General features: G+C 40.2%; 1 protein-coding gene across 2 annotated transcripts in view; it reads right to left on the minus strand.

Moving 5' to 3' along the window:
• Positions 1–381: 381 nt before the first annotated feature.
• PARP1 (poly(ADP-ribose) polymerase 1) overlaps positions 382–13,130 on the minus strand; it is a 34,671-nt gene continuing 21,922 nt past the window's right edge. For both annotated transcript variants that reach the window (XM_054819816.1, XM_054819817.1), the window contains exons 13-23: positions 12,539–12,734; positions 11,158–11,286; positions 7,839–7,922; positions 6,904–7,026; positions 6,358–6,486; positions 5,514–5,612; positions 4,808–4,960; positions 4,377–4,504; positions 3,928–3,989; positions 2,724–2,838; positions 382–1,209 (exon numbers count right to left, since the gene is read on the minus strand). In XM_054819816.1, the coding sequence (XP_054675791.1) occupies positions 1,128–1,209; positions 2,724–2,838; positions 3,928–3,989; positions 4,377–4,504; positions 4,808–4,960; positions 5,514–5,612; positions 6,358–6,486; positions 6,904–7,026; positions 7,839–7,922; positions 11,158–11,286; positions 12,539–12,734 (1,300 nt within the window). In that variant the 3' untranslated portion in view covers positions 382–1,127. The remainder of the gene's footprint in view (positions 1,210–2,723; positions 2,839–3,927; positions 3,990–4,376; positions 4,505–4,807; positions 4,961–5,513; positions 5,613–6,357; positions 6,487–6,903; positions 7,027–7,838; positions 7,923–11,157; positions 11,287–12,538; positions 12,735–13,130) is intronic.

The following is a 13,130-nucleotide window of genomic DNA, read 5'->3' on the forward strand; positions in this document are numbered from 1 at the left end:
GACTGAAGCTGCAACCGTCAGAATGAGCTTGAACTGTCCCTCGGGAAGGGAACTGTCATAGTGGAGGAGATACTGAATGCATTGCCAATGCAGAGCTGTCCCTGAGGATTAGCCAACTTGCCCTAATAGCTCAGGGAAATCAGTAATTTTTGATGAGAAAGAACTGATGTTGCTCTATAGTCAACTACTCCCATATTGCTCATTGACTTACTGAAAGTGAGAAGTAACAACCATCACTAAACATTGAAATTATTGATGTTTCAAGACTACCCACAGAACGGCAATAGACCTCACTCCAGGTCACGATGAGTGAAGCTTGAGCCCAAACTCAATTTACAGCTTTGTTAGGACTTGAGTCTACAACAACCAACTTACATCACGTTGAAGGTAGATATTTAAAGGAGGTTTATTGGGGCTAATACTAAATTCAAACAGCCACAAGTTCATTTTCCATGTTTACCACACCAACTGTTGACAGATGAAGTCTCAGTGGAAAGTCCAAATTTTCATTTCACCATGACTTCCTGAAACGTGACTACAGATTTCAATATTTGGCATCTGATCTTCAGAGAGAGATATCGTGTTTAAGAACATTCTACCAAATACATTTAAATCATGACTCAAAACCAAAACAATTTGGAAGTTTTGAAACATAAAGCTGTTAGTATGAAATTAGCTTTTATTTTTTACCTCAAAATAAATGCACATTTATCATTTATTCAAATGAAAACGGGTATCTTAAACAAGAGGGAACTTTAACAGAGCAAATATCAGAAAGATCATCAAGTTCCTTCTCCTGCTATTGCCCAGCTCTGGCTAAAAACACAAGCTTGATTTTACTTTTTTTTTTCGTCAGTTTGGTCAATTAAAAGAAACACTTGAAAGCCCCAAAATTAGAAGTGGTATAAAACAAAACCCAGGTACTCGTTCTCATCAGAATTCAGGTCCATGTGTTGCCACACATTTATATAAAACTTTCACTAAGTGTTGTACTAAATAGGATTTAGTAACCTCTTCTGCAGTTTAGCTCTTGATATCTTGGTAAGAGAAGTCAATGCATAAGCATGTCAGAAGTCAACGCTATAGTGTAACTACAGTATAACTCTAACAGGGCTTCTAAATACTGTTCACCAGAGTGATGTCTTATAGTTGAATTTCAGTTTCAGCAGGTACTTCAGATTTACCTGAGCAACATCATACACAATATATCTGGGAAGAATGTTAAGGACTAATTACAGTTGTTGATACTAATAACACAGAAAAACCTCAAAACACAGTCAAACTTCACCTTTGAACTTAAGTTACCATGCAGATGCCTGCGTGATTAAGCAGTTCTAACGGCTCAAGCCATGAATCTTTAAATTTTACTTTTCTTTGAAGCTGAAAATATTTTTTACAGTAGTTAGAAACAATCAACTAACAGTCATACGGAGAATTAATGATGGTGCAGCAGGAATCCTGAGTGACAGGCTGGTGAACTGACTTAGATACGGGCTGTAGCTCTTGAAGATTATTTTTTGTCAGCCAGAGTCATAACACACAACATCTCTCTCGCTATCTAAACAGCAGAGTGATATAGCCTGGATGAGATCTGCAGTTACAGACCTGGCATCTACAATTACAATCGTAGCTCTGTTGCTGCCTTCCAGCACAAAGTCATTCGTGTCCTCTTAATTTCCCACTAAAAAATCCAAACTGGAATCACAGAGAAGATCTCTACAATGGTTGGCAGTGCCTGCACATTCTATGACCGCACCATTTTATTTTTTCAGAAGACCATCCCAGCTTGCCCATTTGTTTCTCAATGCTTTAGGCCTCAAACTTACCTCCGATCCCAATTTTAGGTGAAAAGCATCCCCATTAAACAAAATGAACGCACATCATTTTACCTCAATTAGCTATTATTAACTGTATTATATTTTATCATCTGACCGAGACAGATGCTATATTTAAGAAAACTCAAGATAAAAACAGTATTGCCATGAGTTCTGTTGCCAAGACTACTTGTAAGAGGAAAACGGCTTACCAAGAGAGAAGACAGTTTCTACACAACCCAGAGGTGGTATGAATGGGTTACTTGCTTCACTGGCAGTGAAGAGATTGATCTGGGACCTTAGACGTCCCTTATGACTTCTTGTGAATGCTGAGCACACATTCATTTGGGGGCACTTCTGCCTAGAAAGAGGTTTAATGGCTATGTCTCTGATGGGCGTCTGAGGTTTACCTCAATACTTGCAAAGGGTCTGGGGAACACAAGAGCAGCTGTGCGATGAGAGACTCTATCAAGCCACAGAGCTGGCTCCCCCACCTCCTCCTGGCCAAGCTGCCCAGCCACGGCACCATGAGGAAGAAACCAGACTGGAGTGATGTGAAACTACAGGCTGCATTCCCCTCCCCGTGTCCTGGCATGTCTCTGGGCAAAGCACTACTAGGCAGTGTCGCCTGGCCACTCCAGTGCCTTCAGGTATTGAGTCCTGTTGGGGCAACAGCTATTTGCTACGTGTATTGGTTCCTTTTTTTGCAGGATGACAATTTAAATGTGACAACTGTAAAATCGTCTCCCTTGGAGAAGAGACTCTAAATTGTCTGTGAGTACTCCAAAGCAGACCTAAAAGGAACAAAACACAGTGTGCCAAAACTTCTGACCAACATTAGCGAGGTCCTGCTAAACTCAGCAACACTCAACAAACACAGCGTGCAGCCAACATAATAGCAAAGGATACTCATTATACAGAAGACAGGTATCATTAATTCCTGTTGAGATCCCGTTCCCTAAGGGAACCTCTACACCACCAAGGGTGGTAGTGGCTGTGGGATCAGGTGCAGTTTTGCCCAAGCCTAGAAAGGGAAAAAAACCCATTAGTTGCAAATCTAGAAGGCAAGCACAGACTTTGCACATGAAGAAAATTTCTCAGCCAGCCAAGTACTACTTCACATATGTTTTCAAATGCTGACCAAGTGCAAAAGTATCTTAAAGAACACAAAGGATATAGTCTGTTTATTCAATTCAGCATCTCCATACTTTATGGTACTTGTACTCTGCTACATTAGAAGTGAGAATTTTAGACTTGGCTGTTAATTGTCTAATCTGTATGATCAAAGCTAAAACAGACGAGACTTATAGCTCTCATATCCTAGGGCCGTCAATGAAAATACACACATTGCAGCATTTTCAGAGAAGTATAACAAGCCAATTCTTATTCTCTTTAAACTCTTCAACACAAATCTGATTTGACGTCCATAATAGTGCAAGTAGTTTGTATTGAAAAAGATGCTAAATCACATTTGATTCTATTTTAGGCAACTGATTTTTTTTAAGCCTCTCAAAATGAATAGCTTAAGAAAAGCCACTCATTACTGAGATGGGAGAGTGGAGAACAGTACCGTTCAGTACAGAAGATAATCATGATCACCACTTCTTTTGCTTGAATTAGAGAAGTCCTTTCTCTCATCTTCTTTTTCAGTGCAATATACTGATACTTTTTGCAGATAGAAATGTAATGAGAACAGCTGTTCCATCTGAACTTTTATTCTTAGATTTTCCCTTCTCTCCAAGCTTCTAAGGCACTTTGAAAGCTAAACAATTATTCTTCTGATCTATCAAGCCTCTCATCTTTCTTCTAAAATACTTAGTATTGTTATGATGAAAACGAGTAAGAAGTTGGAGAACGCACCTTACATTTTCTCTTGTGTAATATCAAATGGAAGTTTCCTCCTGAACTTCAGGCAACACACTCACTTCAGTCTTAACATTCCAAGTGTACTAACTCCCGTCTCAAAACACCATATACACACATACAGATGCAACTAAAAGGCAATGTTATGCAAACTCTAAAGGAAGTACAACTATGAAAGGACTATAGTTCTCTTGGCTAAGCAGAGAGCCACAAGGTGAGTCTGCCATCAATAACAACTGCTAATGCTTACCTTTCACACTGTGTTTTCCCTTGGGCAACTTTGTTATGTGAGAAGCATTCTTTAGCTCATACCTGGACAGCGCAAAGAACACACAAAAGCACTTTACATTCATCTTAAACTGTCTTGGTGAAAAATATATTTTTTTTTCAGGCTTCACTTTACAGTAAGTTAATATAAAGTTAATTTAGATTCTACTCTTCTGGAACTCAACCACCTTCCTTCTTTATCTCAGTTACTAATTTTAATTATATTGACATTTAGTATAAGATTCTAGACCTGTAACACTGATTTTTTTTACCCCAACAAATAGCTCTCATTTTAAGAAAAAAGAAATCTTGTTTCTAAAGAAATACAAAGTGCTCTTTCTTCACACTAAAGAAAAGGCTTGCAAGTTTAGCATCACTTTCTACCACGATATATTAAGCACATTCAGCAAATACTCTTTGTAAGTTACTTACATATTTCCAAGGGCAACTTCTCCCAGTAGTACTAAGCCTATGGGATCAGTTTGAGATGTGTGACAGTAGTTGGCACTCTTGGATACCATATCTGCAAAATAGATGCCCTTCCCAAACATGTAGCCGGTCTGCAAGCAGGAAGAAAGAAAAGAGAAAAAAGAAAAAAAAAAAAAAGAAGATTGAGACAGTAACACAAAGGCCGTATTGAATCCACCTGGCTGGGCTCCCAGGGGAGCAAAGTTGCAACTCAAGCTCTTGTGGACACCAGTCAGCAACCCACTCTGGATGGACGCACATGGCTGCCTGCATGCTGAGAGAGAACATCAAGCCCTCCCCACACAGAAATTCTCCGATTTAGGTTTTCTCCTACTGTGGCCATCTCTGGGCACAGGGACAGAGGCAGCCAGAGAAGCTCTATCTTTTTAACGTACCACAGGAGCTTCAGGGGGAGCTATCCGGAGACCCTGTGAGAGGATACCGGCGAAGTTGGTGGTGCGGGAACCATGCCACAGCAGCTGGCGATTATGAAGCTGCTTAAATGGCTTGTAACGCTGACTCTCTCCTTCACGCTCAATCCTGAAGATCTTCAGTTCAAAAAGAGATAGGAGAAAAAGAACAACCAAGTAAATAAACCATTACCTTCATGCAACTAATCAGATTAAAAAAAAATAAAATAATCCAGTCTGGAATATAGACTAATCTGCTAGGAAAATTGATCTGAGTGGTTTTTAGTATTTGCAGTTTGCTATGTCATGCTAGCAAAAAAGAGGTAGCATTGATCACACAGTACTTGTTATTGATTCCTTCTCCTCCTTCCCTTCTGCATTTTCATGAGACCATAGTTTTCTGAAAAACCGTTCAATGAAGTAAGGCTCAGTTTTAGAAGATGATTACTCCTCCACCATTTTCAGGCCAATTAAATTAAAATGAAAACACACCCCCAAAGACACTCCAGTAAGCTTAGGCTCATCTCCACCTAGACTTTAGCTCTTCTATTAAATAGCAATCGGTCTATCAAACCATCTCTTCAACAAAGGAAACTAGATAAGCTACTGAAAAATAAAAGGAACTGTGAACAAGTAAGTCAACTTAGAAGAGTCCATCTTCACACTTAAACCCCAGTATTGCCCAGCTTACATCCACGACTTTGAGATCATATGCGTTGTGAGTAGCAGCATGAGTATTTTTCACATATTGTTTAATAATCTTGGCTTCTTCTGAATCTTTGTCAACAACCTGCAAAGAGGCAAACAAGTTCCTTTAGGATACAAACTAGCAGGCTTCTTCTAATGTGACATCCACCATATGCTTGCAACTCCCCAGTTTAAGCCTCCTTTATCATTTAGGTGGAAATTTATTTCCAGCTGGAGAAGATGTACAGGTATATAGACAGCAGACAGTCAGAGAATGTCCGACATGGGAAGGCACCGCTGGAAATAGAGATGATTTCCAACTCCCCTGCTCAAAGCTGTCAGGCTGTCAGGACAGGAGTCCTGTCAGGCTTTCAACACGTCCAAGAATGGAGCCTCCGCAGCCGCTCTGGGAGGTGGCGGAAACCTTTTCCAGCATTTGACCGCACTCACAGTAGACAAACAAACAAAAAACCCCAAACCAAACACCATCAACAACAAAAGCTTTTTCTTTTGTTTACATACAATTTCCTGTATTTCAATTTGTGCCCATTACCTCTTGTCACCGGAAACCACCGAGAAGAGTCTGTCTCTTGTCTTCTTTACTCCCTTTTCCCATTACATATTTACAAACATTGATAAGAGATCCCCTGAGCCTTCTTTTCCCCATGTTAAAAAGCCCCAGCTCTCTCAGCATCTCCTTGTACAACACATGCCACCATCTCAGTGGCCCTTCATCAAACTCATGCCAATACATCCCTCTACTTACAGTTTAGGTGATTTGTTATACTCCAAACTAACAAGACATCAGCTTGTATTGACAGTCACTCATTTCCTTTTATTTCCTTTACCTTAATATCAGTTCGAAGTTTTTCATAGTTGATGTCAATTGGGTCTTTATCTCCATCTTCGTTTCCACCTCTGAGAAGGCTGTAAGCAACCTCGATATCAAGCAAGTTGTCCAACATCTGCACTTTAGCCTGAAGAATTTAAAGAGGTTAATTTACTTGTGCCACTGACAGGCTCAAAATAACTCTGCAATACCCTAAATTCTAAAAGTGTATGTGAATCACTGGCCACACGCTGCCATTTAAGAACACAACAACACTGCCTTTTTAAAAAAAATATATACTTAAATATATTAAAATACACACACACACACGTTATATATTACAGTCTATTGATGTATCTTATAATACTTTATTTATATAATTACTTGTATATGTATACACACGTATATGCATATAAACAAACAAAAAGATATTCTGATGAAAAACAAGCTTAACCTCACGGAAGCACGAGGTCAAAGTGAGTCTTAAAATCTCACAAATTCTCTGTGTTAGATGCTTGATATCAGACCTGTTGCCTGCAAACAACACATTGTTTCCCATCAATACCTGAATATATTCCAAGTTATTTAGGAGAGGTGGTTTCTTCATCCCAAAGTCATGAGGAATCAGAGTATAGAAGCGGTTGGAGAGGTCCAAGATCTGGGATTCTGAACCACTGTCTGAAACTGCCTAGACAAGACAAGAAATACCAAAGAAAATTACTGAGTAAGATTAAGTTTCCATAGCAATAGACACACACAAGATACTTGAGGACTAATACGCAGAAGCAGCAATACAAATACTGTTAATGCTGTAACTCTCACTAAAAGGGCAATTCTATTTAATTGTTTTGCTTGTAGTAAGTCACAGTACTTGCACAGAAACACATAGAATTTCTGGTACAAGAAAAATCCAGTGGAGATTATGTTTCTGGAAGGCAAAATAAAGGCTTCTGGATATGGAAAGGGCACATGTCCTTGGAAAGGTTCTGGTCTGCTCTAACAACTGAAGTAAAACTTCCCGTATCTATGCTTTGCCAGGGGGCCCATGACAAAAATTGGGGTATGCTGGTACACTTTTGCAAGCTGTTCAGGCAATACCATCTAGTGATTCTTGGAATGGTGCAGATCATGATGTGTAAATACAGTATGTCATCAAGACAGACACCTTCCTGTGTCAACTTAACCTTTATTCTCATCCTCAGACTCCTCTGGGGTGGAAACACCAGCTGGTACTAGATCAAGACACCGGCTTCATTTGCTCAACTGCCATTTATGTCTGGCTCAGTCTGAAGTTTGTGCTACAGGAATGCGAAAGACAAAATTACTGCCCAAACTGGTACAACAGTGAAGAGAACTAACCGGTTACCGGTGGAAGGCACATCCTCTTCTCCAACGAAAGAAAGCACAGATCTTTATACACACAGCTCAGCATTAACCCCACTCCAAGCCCAAAACAACTTCTGAATTCCCCTCTTGCTCTAACATCTCTTTCATGCTCACCTGCTGAACCTCGTTAAGGATGGAGTATGCGCTCTGGATCTGCCGCTTGCTCAGTTTTCCCAATGGCATCTTCTGCAGGTCAATCTGATGAAGATTTAAAGCATTAAAATAGGATTTCACTACATTGAAGCCATCGCAGCATTCCCTCCCTGGTTTCTAGGGAACAAATCTCTCCATTCTGGTAGGACTGGCCACACAAAGAATGGAAACATTTCAGACTTGATATTAATCTCTGTGGATTAATCTCTGAGGAATAATGTCAGAAGGACAGTGCACGCTACTGAGATGATGTCCTATAAACAAAGGAATACTGCAATAGGAAACTAAGCACGCGTGCTAGGGCAACACAAAAATAGGGTGCTAAGCGTCTGGTATCATATGCATCCCTCAATCACTTCAGGCTGGCAAAGCAGGAAACTGAATGAATTAATTCTTGTTTATAAGGTCATCTGTGTCTCTGGGTACAACCTAGACCCCCTTCCAATTTTCCCCTACAATTATCAAGAGTCAAACACAATAACGTAAGATTCTTCATATTCATTAATGAAAAACGAACAAAAAAAAAAGCAACTAAGTCAAAAGCGATGTCTTGGTTGCCTGCACTTATCCACTCATTTAATTTATATATTGCTTTTGCTTGTGTATTGATGGGCCTTGGGAGAGTTTTGGATTTGCATTAAACCTTTGCATAGTTAAGTACCATCTGAATGCAAAAATGTTCTGACAAAAGTCAAGTCCAACAAAGTTTTTTACAAAGATCACACATATACACTCTGGACTCCTGACAGTACTCATCGTACACCCTGCAGGTCAAACCAGCTTTTACTTGATGGGTTTAAGATTCAGTTCAAGGACAGAAGATGCTATGAAACCATGTACATCACACACTGTCTGGATAAGTTCCACATTATTTATTCACTATGGAGCTAGGAAACCAGCTGTATGCAAATCTCTGCAAGCTGAACTTGGAAGGCTCTTCCAAGCTACAGAGACTGGTGTGAAAGCCCTGAAGTGATTTCGCATGGAGATTTCCACCCCGTACCGGGCTTAGGAGAACTTTCACCTTTAGCTGCAGCTAAGCATACATAAAGCCAGATACTAAAAAAAGCCAAGATGGACCACAGGAGAGAAGACAGGCTTCAAATCTGATCGAGTCTTGGGGACACGAGAGGCACAAAGCCAAGATTAATAACCAAATGAAACACAACTTGCACTAGATTTGTAACTCCCAAGCTTCTGGGGCCAATACTTTCTCACTGAGTACCATCCATCCATATTATCTAATTACTAGCTCAAAAAATCATGAAGGACACGTAAAAGTAAACCGGGCCATTTAACTTGGATGTGCAGAGTAGCTGCAGACACCTATGCTAACTATTAGTTATATAAACCTATAAACTAACACATATAAGCACTAACACATAAACAATAACACCTGTAAACTAAAACATGCCCCAATAATGTGATTTAGGAGTACATCTACAGAGCCCACAAACATTCAAAGGGCCGGAGTTTGTGTCTTGTATGACTTAAGGGAGGGGAACAAAGCCTTGCGGAACCAGCCTCTGATCTAAAGAGAAACTACATCCAAAGCTTTATCATTAGACACATCAAAAGAGCACAGCAGCCAAGGGGCTGGGTCTAAAACAGCACTGCAATTAATTACTGCCAGATGCACCGAGGATAAGGTGAAGAATTAGCTCCACATCACAGATGTGTGCACCAAGGTTGTCATGAGAGGCACGGGAGATATTTGTCTTCCACCCAGGCAAGAGAGGACATGGCACTAAGTGGGCTCAGCCCTCTAACTAGCCTTTTCATGTAAGACCATGACATAGATAATTGTAATAAACCCCTGTATGCTTGGTGAGGTAAAACTCTTGAAAGCTAAATTAGAAGCAGGAAGAGAAATACATCAGATAAATCTACTGTTATGTAATGGAAAAACTAAGAATTTGTTGCAATTTTGGCAGAGCGAGAGCGCCTGGATGGAATGAAATGCTTGAGATCAGGCCGATTAAAAGGAACTAAGCAGCCGTTTTCAGAGGATACACAGAAATCTCTAACTAGGAGAAACATTATTTCCTCTAACAGAAAACAGCTGTTCGCAGCAACAGTACAGGAAGATAAATCTAATAGGAAGACAGGCCCATCTGGACTCCCAGGTCTCCTATAGATCTGCAGCTGGTGTGAATTAACATAGTTTCAACAAAGTTCTACAAAACCAGAAGACATCAGATGATGACCAGTTCCAGTTAGAAAGAATTAATAATATTTTAGAAGACTTTGATGTAAAGAACCACTGAAGATACAGGAGCACACAATTAACCCAAGGTACTACAAAATGTTGGGCAACCCATCTGAAAGCTTTCAGATAAGCTGTGTGAAACGGTGCAAAGCCTGTTCTGAAAAGTAGATAGACGAAATACTGATACAGAGAGCAAACAACAGCTGCTTAAAGATGAAGGATAACTAAGCTGGCTGAAGAAAACTGAAATTTGTTCTTTAGAATTAACCCAGTCTGAATGGCTGCATTAAAAACAAACTGCAGGAACACCAGTAAAACTGTTTCTAGGAAAGAAGAGAGAGATGATACTGCCAGACCGCTCTCTGAAAGCTTGTTAGAAGCATGGATCAAGAAGCACGGAGGAAAGAAAAATGGATGAAAATAGGGTATCATTAGAACACATGAGAAATACGACACAAAAAAAATCTCAAGTTTGGCCCTGTTCAGAAGAGGAACTGGACTCTGTCAAGGCATTTCATTAGTGCATGTACTAACTGGCAGCATTTCTCAAGTCTGAGCTGCATGCTGATTTGCTACCTAAATTAGTGTTAGTGCTGCCCGCCCCCCCCCCCCCCAAATGTGGTCCACCACTCAAAAAAGTGCCTCCTGCCTCACATCACCAGCAAACTGGCTGTCTGCATTAATATTTTAAGAGCATTGAGTGAACGGTGGTCATGATGCACATGTCACTGGAAAAAAATTGGAGAATGATTACTGATCCCAGGACCCACAGATGAGTTTCTCATTGGCTTGTTAAGTTGAAGATGCTGATACAGACATTCCCCACTGAAGAACAGAGAACGCACCCATGATTTAGAAACTGCAGGCATCATTAACTAAGGTACTACTGTCGATGCTTGGCAAAGTCTGGTCAGACTCTTGCCCTTATTTTAAGGCTGATCTAAAACTCAGAATGACTTCTGGAAAGTAGGATGCACCCTGGATTGCAAAGAACTTGCTTCTGGCCATATAAGTATGATGTAAAGAGAGAAAGGAGGATTAGAAATGAGAAACATGAATGTGTGTGGTCACCTCAAATTCCACCATTGCTTTCTTCATGCTCTCCACATCAAAGATCATCTTAATGAGATCTTGGATTGGCTTCGCAAGTTTTGACTTAGTCCCGGCACCCACTGTCAGTTTCCTGACAGCTTCTTCATCCTGGGAGGTAAAAATAGTATCAGAATTAGCAAAATCACAAAGGATAAAAGTAACAGGCTGGCTGCCATGGTAACAACTCAAAACCAATTTAGTGTATGCATACTATGACTAGCCTGAAGTTCATGGGGAGCGTGGGACATTGCTCTGACATTTTGGAACAAAGAGGGTTTAAAAATCCACCTATTCAGTAATTTGGCAGACATTATTTCAAGAGGTGGCACTGTAAAATATAAGTAGAATTAAGGGAACAAGAAGTCTGCACATCTCTGCTTCACCTCAAGCAACAGTATTAATTACTTTTTCTGCAAGCTTTCTGCTGCATAGAGACCTTGATATGAAAAAACAACTGTTTACTTTGTTGCTTTAATGACAAAATAGAGATGTAATAACTAGTTTCACTAAGTTTTTGTAATGAAACCTGTCATAGATGAGTACAGGAATCATCAATTAGCCATAATACCATCTAGATGCTTTCATGGATAGAGTGTTGCACCAATAAAGTGTCTGCCAGATGCTTCAGCATATCGCTGTGCATTGCAGCGTAACAGACACTTTGCCACTGCAATATTCAAATTTCCAGAAATAAAGTTAAGCATTGAGTACTTCTCACTGAAGGATGACATCCGGTAATTTGGCCACAGAAAAATGCGACCGCCTGAAAATAAGTTCTCCGGTATCTTTATAGCTATTAACAGCATTCGACTATTTCATCTGAAAATAGTTTAAGTTATGGGTATGCTTTTAAATAAACACACAACCCCCCCACTGGGCCGAATCTTCCTGGCAATGAGTAACTTCTCTTTCTCAGCCGGCTCAATATGTGCACTAAGCAAGAATACTGCATAGGAGTTGCTTCACCATTTGGGAGGATTTTAGATGCAGAGGACAGATGAGAAGTATCTATTTTAAATAAAATGGTATTTTCAGACAGGAAGCATGTGAAATGACTGCTGAATTAAGGTCAAATTAACATCCTTAGAATTACAGAGCAGACAGGAACGAGCACTAAAGGGACTTCAGACTTGACAATGAGGAAACTACTTAGTTTCCTCAACACATCTATTTTAATGTATGACACTCATTGATCTACAGCTCTCTTTCTGTAGCACAGAGAAGATGCAATAGTTGCACCTGCACTTCATTCCTCAGGTTTAAGTGTATGTAAGTCATCCAACAGTGAGCGCTGAACAGAACAGCTAGAGGAAAGCAGCTGAGCGATGCTCCACCTGGTGCAGGAACATTTCAGAGTTACCTGTCCATAATCTATTTCCAGCGGGTAGAATTTTTTGGGATATTTAGTGAAGTTCTTTGAATGCCAAGAATTGCCAGTTTTCTCTTCATACAAATTCAGGAAGTGTTCAACAGCATCTTCTTTTGATGGCATCTGCTCCAGCTTGTTACTCCCGATTACAGTGCCCACACGACCCCAAGATCTGAACACCCAGTATCTAGAGAAGCGAAACGTGAGAAAAAGAACGGACATAAGATACTCTGGCTCTAGATCTCAAGTCCAAATGAAACTGTCCCTGCAACAACCACACGACTGCGTGTGATCAGCCATTTGCATACCATTAATTTTATGGAAGACATTCTCTATCAGTGACTGCAGGAGAGCAACAGAAGAGCCACCACAGAGAGTGTGTCCAAGAACTGGTGTGAAAAAATGCCCAGTGTTAACACACCAGACCTACGGCCCCGAGGATAAACGTGTGCACAGCAGGAAGAGAGAGGCTAATATCTCTTCAGTCCTATTGTTTCATAAATACACGTTTTCAGGCTATTTGGGTCATATATTTGAAAAACAAAACACAATGCATCTAAGCCTCAAGTCCTAGAGTTCAGAT

Source organism: Grus americana, chromosome 3, assembly GCF_028858705.1.
Source record: "Grus americana isolate bGruAme1 chromosome 3, bGruAme1.mat, whole genome shotgun sequence".
In the NCBI taxonomy this organism is placed as follows: domain Eukaryota; kingdom Metazoa; phylum Chordata; class Aves; order Gruiformes; family Gruidae; genus Grus; species Grus americana.